The sequence below is a fragment of the Entelurus aequoreus genome, linkage group LG23 (assembly GCF_033978785.1).
Source record: "Entelurus aequoreus isolate RoL-2023_Sb linkage group LG23, RoL_Eaeq_v1.1, whole genome shotgun sequence".
Taxonomy (NCBI): Eukaryota; Metazoa; Chordata; class Actinopteri; order Syngnathiformes; family Syngnathidae; genus Entelurus; species Entelurus aequoreus.
Genome location: NC_084753.1, coordinates 7,655,910 through 7,671,082, shown reverse-complemented (window position 1 = coordinate 7,671,082; position 15,173 = coordinate 7,655,910). Strand labels below are relative to the sequence as shown.

The window sequence follows — 15,173 nt, the reverse complement described above, 5'->3', positions numbered from 1 at the left end:
GTCCACCGGACAATAAAAAAAGATCTTCCTAAAAACTACTATTCCTACTTTTACATTATTTGATTTATGGTGTGATTATGATTTGCTGTGTAGCTAGTTTAGCCTCCTAATTTGAGACAATAGCATCACCGTCCACCGGACAATAAAAAATGATCTTCCTAAAATCTGCTATTACTACTTTAAAATGTTATAATTTGTGGTGTGATTATGATTTGCTGTGTAGCTAGTTTAGCCTCCTAATGTGAGACAATAGCATCACCGTCCACCTAACAATAAAAAAATGATCTTCCTAAAAACTACTATTACTACTTTTAAATGGTATGATTCATGGCGTGATTATGATTTGCTGTGTAGCTAGTTTAGCCTTCTAATGTGAGACAATAGCATCACGTCCACCGGACAATAAAAAATTATCTCCCTAAAACTACTATTACTACTTTTACATTTTATGATTCGTGGTGTGATTATGATTTGCTGTGTAGCTAGTTTAGCCTTTTAATGTGAGACAATAGCATCACCGTTCACCGGACAATAAAAAATGATCTTCCTAAAATCTGCTATTACTACTTTAAAATGTTATAATTTGTGGTGTGATTATGATTTGCTGTGTAGCTAGTTTAGCCTTTTAATGTGAGACAATAGCATCACCGTCCACCTAACAATAAAAAAATGATCTTCCTAAAAACTACTATTACTACTTTTAAATGGTATGATTCATGGCGTGATTATGATTTGCTGTGTAGCTAGTTTAGCCTTCTAATGTGAGACAATAGCATCACCGTCCACCAGACAATAAAAAACTATCTTCCTAAAAACTACTATTACTACTTTTAAATTTTATGATTTGTGGTGTGATTATAAATTGCTTTGTAGATAGTTTTGCCTTCTAATGTGAGACAATAGCATCACCGTCCACCGGACAATATAAAATGATCTTCTTAAAAACTACTATTACTAATTTTATATTTTATGATTCGTGGTGTGATTATGATTTGCTGTGTAGCTAGTTTAGCCTTTTAATGTGAGACAATAGCATCACCGGCCACCGGACAATAAAAAATTATCTTCCTAAAAACTACTCTTACTCCTTTTAAATTTTATGTTTCAGCCTCACCTGAAGTCAAAAAGTGCCTTACTTTTCATTTTTATGATTCTTGGTGTGATTACCATTTGCTATGTTGCTAGTTTTGCCTTTTAATGTGAGATAGTAGCATCACCGTGTACCGGACAATAAAAAATGTTCTTCCTAAAATCTACTATTACTACTTTAAAATGTTATGATTTGTGGTGTGATTATGATTTGTTGTGTAGCTAGTTTAGCCTTCTAATGTGAGACAATAGCATCACCATCCACCGGACAATAAAAAATTATTTTCCTAAAAACTACTATTACTACTTTTAAATTTTATGATTTGTGGTGTGATTATGATTTGCTGTGTAGCTAGTTTAGCCTTCTAATGTGAGACAATAGCATCGCCATCCACCGGACAATAAAAAATTATCTTTCTAAAATCTATTATTACTACTTTTAAATTTTATGATTCAGCCTCACCTGAAGTCAAAAAGAGCCTTACTTTTCAATTTTATGATTCATGGTGTGATTATGATTTGTTGTGTAGCTAGTTTAGCCTTCTATTGTGAGAAAATAGCATCACTGTCCACCGGACAATAAAAAATTATCTTCCTAAAAACTACTCTTACTACTTTAAAATTTTATGATTCAGCCTCACCTAAAGTCAAAAAGTGTCTTACTTTTCAATTTTATGATTCTTGGTGTGATTATGATTTGTTGTGTAGCTAGTTTTGCCTTTGGCTACAATCTGGTACATTAACACTTTATATGTCCATTAATGTGCATTGTTCCATGTACTATAATAAAATAATTGTAATATACATCAATTAACAAGCTTATTGGTGTGTTAAGTGGGACAGGCGGAAGATAATTTGAAGAAAATGCGGTAGTTTATAAATCAATTCATGTTTCTGTGCGGCCCGGTAGCAAACGTGTCACGGACCGGTGGTTGGGGACCACTGACGTACAACACTTAAAACATTTATATGCATCGAAATGGAAAAGTCATAGCATTCGGCTGTGCTTCTTCCTCCTCCGCAAAGACAAAGTGGAAGAAATTGTAACTGTGTGCACGTCAGAACCCCAGCCTGACACTGACTCGTGGCAGGTGTCCAGGAGAAGATGGGCGTGATGAACAAAGGCCTGGTCTACGCCCTCTGGGACTACAAGGCCCAGCAGCCGGACGAGCTGACCTTCAGCGAGGGCGACGCCCTGACGATCGTACGGCGGCGTGACGACACCGAGACCGACTGGTGGTGGTCTCGGCTCGAGGAGCGCGAGGGGTATGTTCCCAGGAACCTGCTGGGGGTAAGTCACCTCTTCAATACACTCTTTGACTGACTAATAATCAACATTCACAGCAGTGAGCTAATGCTAGCTTACGCTGCTATTGTTGAAACTTGCTCAGAGTCAATTGTAGATTATAATTCATGCATCTCACCTGGTAGTAGACACATGTCGCCATGGATGAGAGACAGGTTTACTTTGGCATCACCCGAGATGGCGGAAAAATAACACAAAAATACGGCGAGCGGCGGCTACCTTTTTTTTAACCCTTCGTGAAGATTGCGATTGAATCTTCATCCGAGCCCCACTATGTGAGCGTGCCGTCGGTCGGCCTCCCAGCGAGAGTGGAAATTGTACAGTAAATGTTTGTTTTATTATGGTTAGCTTGTATGTTTAGCACCTAGCAATGCTGCGAACGCTGTAGCGTCACAATAAAGCTGCATCCGTTTAGCACTCGGCTTCTAAAACGTATTGCTCATCCTCTTTGTGTTCAGGCTCAAAAATATAAGGTTCTGGATCATCATTTTTTCCCAAAGTTGGGTGTTCCAACAGGACAATGACCCCAAACACACGTCAAAAGTGGTAAAGGAATGGCTAAATCAGGCTAGAATGAAGGTTTTAGAATGGCCTTCCCAAAGTCCTGACTTAAAGGTGTGGACAATGCTGAAGAAACAAGTCCATGTCAAAAAAACAACACATTTAGCTGAACCGCACCAATTTTGTCAAGAGGAGTGGTCACAAATTCAAGCAGAAGCTTGCCAGAAGCTTGGCTTTTTTTTTTTTTTACAAATCTGCAATGGTAAATAAATAGCTAATAATTGAGTCAAAAGATCGAGGATCCTCCAAATCCTCCAAATATGAGTGATGTTGTTATTATAAGCGCTAACGCAGACGGCCCATTTTAGCGGCACATTGATAGCAGTGAGCTAATGCTAGCTTACGCTGCTACTGTTGAAACTTGCTCAGAGTCAATTCTAGATGATAAGTCATGCATCTCACCTGCTAGTAGACACATGTCGCCATGGACCGAGAGACAGGTTTACTTTGGCATCACCCGAGATGGCGGAAAAAAACCACAAAAAGACGGCGAGCGGCGGCTACTTTTTTTTTTTTAACCCTTCGTGAAGATTGCGATTGAATCTTCATCCAAGCCCCACTATGTGAGCGTGCCGTCGGTCGACATCCCAGCGAGAGTGGAGATTGTACAGTAAATGTTTGTTTTATTATGGTTAGCTTGTATGTTTAGCACCTAGCAATGCTGCGAACGCTATAGCGTCACAATAAAGCTGCATCCGTTTAGCACTCTGCTTCTAAAACGTATTGCTCATCCTCTTTGTGTTCAGGCTCAAAAATATAAGGTTCTGGATCATCATTTTTTACCAAAGTTGGGTGTTCCAACAGGACAATGACCCCAAACACACCTCAAAAGTGGTAAAGGAATGGCTAATGGCTTCCCAAAGTCCTGACTTAAAGGTGTGGACAATGCTGAAGAAACAAGTCCATGTCAGAAAAGCAACACATTTAGCTGAACCGCACCAATTTTGTCAAGAGGAGTGCTCAAAAATTCAAGCAGAAGCTTGCCAGAAGCTTGGCTTTTTTTTTTTTTTTACAAATCTAAAATGGTAAATAAATATTTAATAATTGAGTCAAAAGATCGAGGGTCCTCCAAATCCTCCAAATATGAGTGATATTGTTATTATAAGCGCTAACGCAGATGGCCCATTTTAGCGGCACATTGATAGCAGTGAGCTAATGCTAGCTTACGCTGCTATTGTTGAAACTTGCTCAGAGTCAATTCTAGATTATAATTCATGCATCTCACCTGCTAGTAGACACATGTCGCCATGGACCAAGAGACAGGTTTACTTTGGCAAAAAAAAAACACAAAAAGACGGCGAGCGGCGGCTACTTTTTTTTTAACCCTTCGTGAAGATTGCGATTGGATCTTCATCCAAGCCCCACTATGTGAGCGTGCCGTCGGTCGACATCCCAGCGAGAGTGGAAATTGTACAGTAAATGTTTGTTGTATTATGGTTAGCTTGTATGTTTAGCACCTAGCAATGCTGTGAATGCTATAGCGTCACAATAAAGCTGCATCCGTTTAGCACTCGGCTTCTAAAACGTATTGCTCATCCTCTTTGTGTTCGGGCTCAAAAATATAAGGTTCTAGATCATAATTTTTTCCAAAGTTGGGTGTTCCGACAGGACAATGACCCCAAACACACCTCAAAAGTGGTAAAGGAATGGCTAAATCAGGCTAGAATGAAGGTTTTAGAATGGCCTTCCCAAAGTCCTGACTTAAACGTGTGGACAATGCTGAAGAAACAAGTCCATGTCAGAAAACCAACACATTTAGCTGAACTGCAGCAATTTTGTCAAGAGGAGTGGTCAAAAATTCAAGCAGAAGCTTGCCAGAAGCTTGGCTTTTTTTTTTTAACAAATCTGCAATGGTAAATAAATAGCTAATAATTGAGTCAAAAGATCGAGTGTCCTCCAAATCCTCCAAATATGAGTGATATTGTTATTATAAGCGCTAACGCAGATGGCCCATTTTAGCGGCACATTGATAGCGGTGAGCTAATGCTAGCTTACGCTGCTATTGTTGAAACTTGCTCAGAGTCAATTCTAGATTATAATTCATGCACCTCACCTGCTAGTAGACACATGTCGCCATGGACCGAGAGACAGGTTTACTTTGGCGAAAAAACACACAAAAAGACGGCGAGCGGCGGCTACTTTTTTTTTAACCCTTCGTGAAGATTGCGATTGAATCTTCATCCAAGCCCCACTATGTGAGCGTGCCGTCGGTCGACATCCCAGCGAGAGTGGAAATTGTACAGTAAATGTTTGTTTTATTATGGTTAGCTTGTATGTTTAGCACCTAGCAATGCTGCGAACGCTACAGCGTCACAATAAAGCTGCATCCGTTTAGCACTCGGCTTCTAAAACGTATTGCTCATCCTCTTTGTGTTCAGGCTCAAAAATATAAGGTTCTGGATCATCATTTTTCCCCAAAGTTGGGTGTTCCAACAGGACAATGACCCCAAACACACGTCAAAAGTGGTAAAGGAATGGCTAAATCAGGCTAGAATGAAGGTTTTAGAATGGCCTTCCCAAAGTCCTGACTTAAAGGTGTGGACAATGCTGAAGAAACAAGTCCATGTCAGAAAACCAACACATTTAGCTGAACCGCACCAATTTTGTCAAGAGGAGTGGTCTAAGATTCAAGCAGAAGCTTGCCAGAAGCTTGGGGTTTTTTTTTTTACAAATCTAAAATGGTAAATAAATATTTAATAATTGAGTCAAAAGATCGAGGGTCCTCCAAATCCTCCAAATATGAGTGATATTTTTATTATAAGCGCTAACGCAGACGGCCCATTTTAGCGGCACATTGATAGCAGTGAGCTAATGCTAGCTTACGCTGCTATTGTTGAAACTTGCTCAGAGTCAATTCTAGATGATAATTCATGCATCTCACCTGCTAGTAGACACATGTCGCCATGGACCGAGAGACAGGTTTACTTTGGCATCACCCGAGATGGCGATAAAAAACACAAAAATACGGCGAGCGGCGGCTACCTTTTTTTTAACCCTTCGTGAAGATTGCGATTGAATCTTCATCCAAGCCCCACTATGTGAGCGTGCCGTCGGTCGACATCCCAGCGAGAGTGGAGATTGTACAGTAAATGTTTGTTTTATTAGGGGCGGCTTGGCGTAGTGGGTAGAGCGGCCTTGCCAGAAACCTGAGGGTTGCAGGTTCGCTCCCCGCCTCTTACCATCCAAAAAAAAAATCGCTGCCGTTGTGTCCTTGGGCAGGACACTTCACCCTTGCCCCCGGTGCCGCTCACACCGGAGAATGAATGATGAATGAATGAGTTGTAAAAATGAATGATGGGTTCTCACTTCTCTGTGAAGCGCTTTGAGTGTCTAGAAAAGCGCTATATAAATCTAATCCATTATTATTATTATTATTATTATGGTTAGCTTGTATGTTTAGCACCTAGCAATGCTGCGAACGTTGTAGCGTCACAATAAAGCTGCATCCGTTTAGCACTCGGCTTCTAAAACGTATTGCTCATCCTCTTTGTGTTCAGGCTCAAAAATATAAGGTTCTGGATCATCATTTTTTCCCAAAGTTGGGTGTTCCAACAGGGCAATGACCCCAAACACACCTCAAAAGTGGTAAAGGAATGGCTAAATCAGGCTAGAATGAAGGTTTTAGAATGGCCTTCCCAAAGTCCTGACTTAAAGGTGTGGACAATGCTGAAGAAACAAGTCCATGTCAGGAAAAGCAACACATTTAGCTGAACTGTACCAATTTAGTGGTCAAGTGGTCAAGCAGAAGCTTGTGGATGGCTACCAAAAGCGCCTTATTGCAGGTCAACTTGCCAAGGGACATGTAAGCAAATATTAACATTGCTGTATGTATACTTCCTATTTAGTTTGATTATAAATAGATGTTGGTGTATGTGGCTGAAAAGTGTTGCATAATTGTCCATGTGTTCCACTGCAGTGTGTTACATAACGTGTGTGTCTCCAGCTGTACCCCAGGATCAAACCCAGACAACGCTCGCTGGCCTAGAGCCCAGACCATCCAGGAGAAGAGAGTCACTTTTTACTCTGACTGGGGATGGAGGCGATTGGACAAGAGGAGGAACTCCCACTTCAGACAAAAGTGACATTTTATTTTTCCACAAATGCTGAATAGCGCCGCCTAGTTGTTGCTCGGTGCTTCCATGAAATAATCCTCAGCAACATCTCGCCTGAATGTAGACAAAGTCGTACGACGACACGGCAGTTTGGAATGATACGACTCTGGCTGCGTCTCAACTGGTGCATACTGACTCTCCAGGGCCTGATCTACTAAGTCGTCCCCTAAATCAGCAAAATAGAGAGCGCCATCCAGCTAGCGTGATGTACAAAAAACCCCAAAAGCAGTGAAGTTGTCACGTTGTGTAAATGGTAAATAAAAAGAGAATACAACAAATCCTTTTCAACTTATATTCAATTGAATAGACTGCAAAGACAACATATTTCATGTTCACACTGACAAACTTTCTTATTTTTTGCAAATATTAGCTCATTTGGAATTTGATGCCTGCAATGTGTTTCCAAAAAGCTGGCACAAGTGGCAAAAAAGACTGAGAAAGTTGAGGAGTGCTCATCCCACATGTGAACAGGCTAATTGGGAACAGGTTGAGGGTCACCACTTTGTCAACAAATGCCTGAGCAAATTGTTTAAGGACAACATTTCTCAAGCAGCTCTTGCGAGGAATTTAGGGATTTCACCGTCAAAAGGTTCAGAGAATCTAGAGAAATCACTGCATGTAACATTGAATGCCCGTGACCTTGGATCCCTCAGGCGGCACTGCATCAAAAAAGTGACATCGGTGTGTAAAGGATATCACCACATGGGCTCAGGAACACTTCGGAAAGCCACTGTCAGTGACTACAGTCGGCCGCTACATCTGTAAGTGCAAGTTAAAACTCTACTATGCAAAGCCAGAGCCATTTATCAACAACACCCATGTATCAACAACACCCAGAAGTGGAAAAGTGTTCTGTGGTCTGACGAGTCCACATTTCAAATTGTTTGTGGAAACTGTGGACGTCGTTTTCCTCCGAAGCGAAGAGGAAAAGAACCATCCGGACTTTTTTGCAATGTGTTGCTGCCATTAAATTCTAAGTTCATGATTATTTTCCAGAAAAATAACAAAGTTTCTCAGTGTGAACGTTAAATATCTTGTCTTTGCAGTCTATTCAATTGAATATAAGTTGAAAAGGATTTCTTGTATTCTCTTTTTATTTACCATTTACACAACCTGACAACTTCACTGCTTTTGGGGTTTGTATACATAAATATACTGTATATATATATTATATACATGTATATATATATGTAAATGATAGTTTTCTCCTCTTAATGTAAATAAGCTAAGAATACAAGCTGGAAGGCTGTTGTTCTTTACTCCAAACATCATTTACATTGTTTTTAAAAACACAATATCTGAACATTGTAACACGTTACAACTTCTAAATAATGGATTGGTATGTTCATAGTAGCACGCTTTGTGTATTATTCTGATGACCCTTTTTTGAAGTTAAATTATTGGGTCTATGTTTGTTTTATAAACATTTCCCCAAACTTCAGCACGATATGTTAAATATGGAAAAATAGAAGAATAATACAACATATGTCTTATTCAGCATGTGTCTTACTTTATAAAGAACAGCAATGGATTTGAGACTGTGAACAATAGAGTTTATAATGTATAAAACTAAGAAATACCATATTTTTTGGACTATAAGCCACACCTGCCAAATGGTAGAATTGTTCATGTATTAGTCGCACTGGACTATAAGATATATATACGTTGTAAAATGAGATATCTACGCAGAAATATTCTGTAAATGTTTATTTACATACCTGGTTTCCAGACGGTGCCTGTAACACGGCAGTAAGACACAACAGAAAAGTCAAATTGATGTTTTTTTATTCATTCTTTACGAGATGAATAAAACTGTCTTTTTAACAAAGTTAGAAGAAAAAAATTCTTCCTTGTTTTGTGTCAACACCTTGAACACTTTCTTAAAGGCCTACTGAAAGCCACTACTAGCGACCACGCAGTCTGATAGTTTATATATCAATGATGAAATCTTAACATTGCCAATACGGCCGGGTTAACTTATAAAGTGACATTTTAAATTTCCCGCCACACTTCCGCTTGAAAACGTCTATGTATGATGACGTATGCGCGTGACGGAATCAGTTGATACGGAAGTATTGGTACCCCATTGAATACAATACAAAAAAGCTCTGTTTTCATTTTAAAATTCCACAGTATTCTGGACATCTGTGTTGGTGAATCTTTTGCAATTTGTTTAATGAACAATGGAGACTGCAAAGAAGAAAGTTGTAGGTGGGATTGGTGTATTAGCGGCGGACTACAGCAACACAACCAGGAAGACAGAGATGGATAGCAGACGCGTTAGCCGGCGAACTCACCTTAACTTCCTCCGTCTCGCCGACCGCATCTGTGATCGGGTGAAGTCCTTCGTCGCTCCGTCGATCGCTGGAACGCAGGTGAGCACGGGTGTTGATGAGCAGATGAGGGCTGGCTGGCGTAGGTGGATAGCTAATGTTTTTAGCATAGCTCTGTGAGGTCCGGTTGCTAAGTTAGCTTCAATGGCGTCGTTAGCAACAGCATTGTTAAGCTTCGCCAGGCTGGAGAGCATTAACCGTGTAGTTACATGTCCATGGTTTAATAGTTTTTCATTTCATTTCATTTCATTCATGTTTATTTCCAATATGTAGACAAAACAAAAACAACACATTTTGAAAAAAAACAACAAAAAATCCATTCAAGAATGAATAACAAAAACAATAATAATAATAATAATAATAGTAATAATAAAAAGCAAAAGAAACAAGAAATGAAAATAAACATTAATGTAAACATATCCGAAAAGGAGTGAGAAGAAGTAAAAACTTATGTACTCCCACCCCTCTTATTACTTACTGTATGTTTAGTAATAATAGTAATAATAGTATATAAAAATGTTATGTCATAATAGTATTGTTGATCTTCTGTCTATCCTTCCAGTCAGGGGTTTATTTATTTTGTTTCTATCTGCATTTAAGCCCGATGCTATCACGTTAGCTCAGTAGCTAAAGAGCTTCGCCGATGTATTGTCGTGGAGATAAAAGTCACTCTCATTTTCAAGAGGATATAGTATCCCAGGTGGTTTGAAATACAAATACGTGATCCACAATAGAAAAAGGAGAGAGTGTGGAATCCAATGAGCCAGCTTGTACCTAAGTTACGGTCAGAGCGAAAAAAGATATGTCCTGCACTGCATTCTAGTCCTTCACTCTAACGTTCCTCATCCACGAATCTTTCATCCTCGCTCAAATTAATGGGGTAATCGTCGCTTTCTCGGTCCGAATCGCTCTAGCTGCGTTGAAAACAATAGGAAAATACGAGGAGGCGATCAACTGACTACGTCACGCTACTTCCGGTACAGGCAAGGCTTTTTTTAATCAGATACCAAAAGTTGCGAACTTTATCGTCGATGTTCTCTACTAAATCCTTTCCGCAAAAATATGGCAATATCGCGAAATGATCAAGTATGACACATAGAATGGATCTGCTATCCCCGTTTAAATACAAAAAATTCATTTCAGTAGGCCTTTAAAGTGGACCATTGTTGTACATTGTTGGATTTCTTTACTTCATCTATTCCATCATTTAGTCGTTAGCAAAGGAAAATCCACACACCTTTGTATTAGCCGCAGGGTTCAAAGCTTGGGGGGGAAAAAGTAGGGGCTTATAGTCCGGAACATGCGGTAGTTCTTTTTGAGACACAGCCACTGTCTGGTAGGAGTTTAGTCGTCTTCACGTGCGTTCACAACATGAACACACGTTAATGAATGCACACCTTGTAAAAGGGTGAGGGACTGAGCAAAGCCAGTTTAAGAGGTATGGAGAGACAAGTATGTGTTAACATAAAAGAGGGTGAGACATCCATTGTTGGTTTTGAAGTAGCTAAAGATTACCCAGCAGGCACCAGACATTGAAACAATGTTGAGAATGTGTTGAATTATGTCCTGATGTTGAGCAACTCACACTTAACGTTGAAACAACGTGCTTTTTGACGACGTTTAATCAATGTTGGGTTCTGACGTTGATTTGACATTGAAATGTGGTCATTTTCCAACCAATATTCTACAACACAAATACAACGTTGAAACAACATGCTTTTTGACGACGTTTAATCAATGTTGTTTTGATGTTGATTTGACATTGAAATGTGGTCATTTCCCAACCAATATTCTACAACACAATTACAACGTTGCAACAACATGCTTTTTGACGTTTAATCAATGTTGTTTTGATGTTGATTTGACATTGAAATGTGGTCATTTCCCAACCAATATTCTACAACACGAATACAACGTTGAAACAACATGCTTTTTGACGACGTTTAATCAATGTTGGGTTCTGACGTTGATTTGACATTGAAATGTGGTCATTTCCCAACCAATATTCTACAACACAAATACAACGTTGAAACAACATGCTTTTTGACAACGTTTAATTAATGTTGTTTTGATGTTGCTTTGACATTGAAATGTGGTCATTTCCCAACCAATATTCTACAACACAAATACAACGTTGAAACAACATGCTTTTTGACATCGTTTAATTAATGTTGGGTTCTGACGTTGATTTGACATTGAAATGTGGTCATTTCCCAACCAATATTCTACAACACAAATACAACGTTGAAACAACATGCTTTTTAACGTTTAATCAATGTTGTTTTAATGTTGATTTGAGATTGAAATGTGGTCATTTCCCAACCAATATTCTGTAACAAAAATACAACGTTGCAACAACATGCTTTTTGACATTTAATCAATGTTGTTTTGATGTTGATTTGACATTGAAATGTGGTCATTTCCCAACCAATATTCTACAACACAAATACAACGTTGAAACAACATGCTTTTTGACAACGTTTAATCAATATTGGGTTCTGACGTTGCTTTGACGTTGAAATTTGGTCATTTCTCAACCAATATTCTACAACACAAATCCAACGTTGAAACAACATGCTTTTTGACGACGTTTAATCAATGTTGGGTTCTGACGTTGATTTGACATTGAAATGTGGTCATTTCCCAACCAATATTCTACAACACAAATACAACGTTGAAACAACATGCTTTTTAACGTTTAATCAATGTTGTTTTGATGTTGATTTGACATTGAAATGTGGTCATTTCCCAACCAATATTGTACAACACAAATACAACGTTGAAACAACATGCTTTTTGACGACGTTTAATCAATGTTGGGTTTTGACGTTGATTTGAGATTGAAATGTGGTCATTTTCCAACTAATATTCGACAACACAAATACAACGTTAAAACAACATGCTTTTTAACGTTTAATCAATGTTGTTTTGATGTTGATTTGACATTGAAATGTGGTCATTTCCCAACCAATATTCTACAACACAAAAACAACGTTGAAACAACATGCTTTTTGACAACATCTATTCAATGTCGGGTTGTGATGTTGATTTGACATTGAAATGTGGTCATTTCCCAACCAATATTCTCTAACACAAATACAACGTTGAAACAACATGCTTTTTGACGTTTAATCAATGTCGGGTTCTGACATTGATTTGACGTTGAAATTTGGTCATTTTCCAACCAATATTCTACAACACAAATACAACGTTGAAACAACATGCTTTTTGACAACGTTTATTCAATGTTGGGTTCTGACGTTGCTTTGACATTGAAATTTGGTCATTTCCCAACCAATATTCTACAACACAAATACAACGTTGAAACAACATGCTTTCTGATGACGTTTAATCAATGTTGGGTTTTGACGTTGATTTGAGATTGAAATTTGGTCATTTCCCAACCAATATTCTACAACACAAATACAACGTTGAAACAACATGCTTTTTGACAACGTTTAATTAATGTTGTTTTGATGTTGATTTGACATTGAAATGTGGTCATTTCCCAACCAATATTCTGTAACAAAAATACAACGTTGCAACAACATGCTTTTTGACGTTTAATCAATGTTGTTTTGATGTTGATTTGACATTGAAATGTGGTCATTTTCCAACCAATATTCTACAACACAAATACAACGTTGAAGCAACATGCTTTTTGACAACGTTTAATCAATGTTGGGTTCTGACGTTGCTTTGACGTTGAAATTTGGTCATTTCCCAACCAATATTCTGTAACACAAATACAACGTTGAAACAACATGCTTTTTGACAACGTTTAATTAATGTTGTTTTGATGTTGATTTGTCATTGAAATGTGGTCATTTTCCAACCAATATTCTACAACACAAATACAACGTTGAAACAACATGCTTTTTGACAACGTTTAATCAATGTTGGGTTCTGACGTTGCTTTGACGTTGAAATTTGGTCATTTCCCAACCAATATTCTGTAACAAAAATACAACATTGAAACAACATGCTTTTTAACGTTTAATCAATGTCAGGTTGTGATGTTGATTTGACATTGAAATGTGGTCATTTCCCAACCAATATTCTCTAACACAAATACAACGTTGAAACAACATGCTTTTTGACGTTTAATCAATGTCGGGTTCTGACGTTGATTTGACGTTGAAATTTGGTCATTTTCCAACCAATATTCTACAACACAAATACAACGTTGAAACAACATGCTTTTTGACAACGTTTATTCAATGTTGGGTTCTGACGTTGATTTGACATTGAAATTTGGTCATTTCCCAACCAATATTCTACAACACAAATACAACGTTGAAACAACATGCTTTTTGACATTTAATCAATGTTGTTTTGATGTTGATTTGACATTGAAATGTGGTCATTTCCCAACCAATATTCTACAACACAAATACAACGTTGAAACAACATGCTTTTTGACAACGTTTAATTAATGTTGTTTTGATGTTGATTTGTCATTGAAATGTGGTCATTTTCCAACCAATATTCTACAACACAAATACAACGTTGAAACAACATGCTTTTTGACAACGTTTAATCAATGTTGGGTTCTGACGTTGCTTTGACGTTGAAATTTGGTCATTTCCCAACCAATATTCTGTAACAAAAATACAACATTGAAACAACATGCTTTTTAACGTTTAATCAATGTCAGGTTGTGATGTTGATTTGACATTGAAATGTGGTCATTTCCCAACCAATATTCTCTAACACAAATACAACGTTGAAACAACATGCTTTTTGACGTTTAATCAATGTCGGGTTCTGACGTTGATTTGACGTTGAAATTTGGTCATTTTCCAACCAATATTCTACAACACAAATACAACGTTGAAACAACATGCTTTTTGACAACGTTTATTCAATGTTGGGTTCTGACGTTGATTTGACATTGAAATTTGGTCATTTCCCAACCAATATTCTACAACACAAATACAACGTTGAAACAACATGCTTTCTGATGACGTTTAATCAATGTTGGGTTTTGACGTTGATTTGAGATTGAAATTTGGTCATTTTCCAACCAATATTCTACAACACAAATACAACGTTGAAACAACATGCTTTTTGACATTTAATCAATGTTGTTTTGATGTTGATTTGACATTGAAATGTGGTCATTTCCCAACCAATATTCTACAACACAAATACAACGTTGAAACAACATGCTTTCTGATGACGTTTAATCAATGTTGGGTTTTGACGTTGATTTGAGATTGAAATGTGGTCATTTTCCAACCAATATTCTACGACACAAATACAACGTTGAAACAACATGCTTTTTGACGACGTTTAATCAATGTTGGGTTCTGACGTTGATTTGACATTGAAATGTGGTCATTTTCCAACCAATATTCTACAACACAAATACAACGTTGAAACAACATGCTTTTTGACAATGTTTAATCAATGTCAGGTTCTGATGTTGATTTAACATTGAAATTTTATGATTTTCCAACTGATATTCTACAACACAAATACAACATTGAAACATGCTTTTTGACAATTTTTAATCAATGTTGTTTTGATGTTGATTTGACATTGAAATTTGGTCATTTCCCAACCAATATTCTGTAACAAAAATACAACATTGCAACAACATGCTTTTTGACAATGTTTAATCAATGTCAGGTTCTGATGTTGATTTAACATTGAAATTTTATGATTTTCCAACTGATATTCTACAACACAAATACAACATTGAAACATGCTTTTTGACAATGTTTAATCAATGTTGTTTTGATGTTGATTTGACATTGAAATTTTGTC

At 37.7% G+C, this 15,173-nt stretch overlaps 1 protein-coding gene across 3 annotated transcripts in view; it reads left to right on the top strand.

Annotated features, from left to right (window-relative positions):
- The window catches only part of LOC133640372 (apoptosis-stimulating of p53 protein 1-like), a 115,649-nt gene extending 108,331 nt beyond the window's left edge, over positions 1-7,318 (top strand). For all 3 annotated transcript variants that reach the window (XM_062033757.1, XM_062033756.1, XM_062033758.1), the window contains 2 exons: positions 2,181-2,380; positions 6,900-7,318. In XM_062033757.1, the coding sequence (XP_061889741.1) occupies positions 2,181-2,380; positions 6,900-6,941 (242 nt within the window). In that variant the 3' untranslated portion in view covers positions 6,942-7,318. The remainder of the gene's footprint in view (positions 1-2,180; positions 2,381-6,899) is intronic.
- The last annotated feature ends 7,855 nt before the right edge of the window (positions 7,319-15,173 follow it).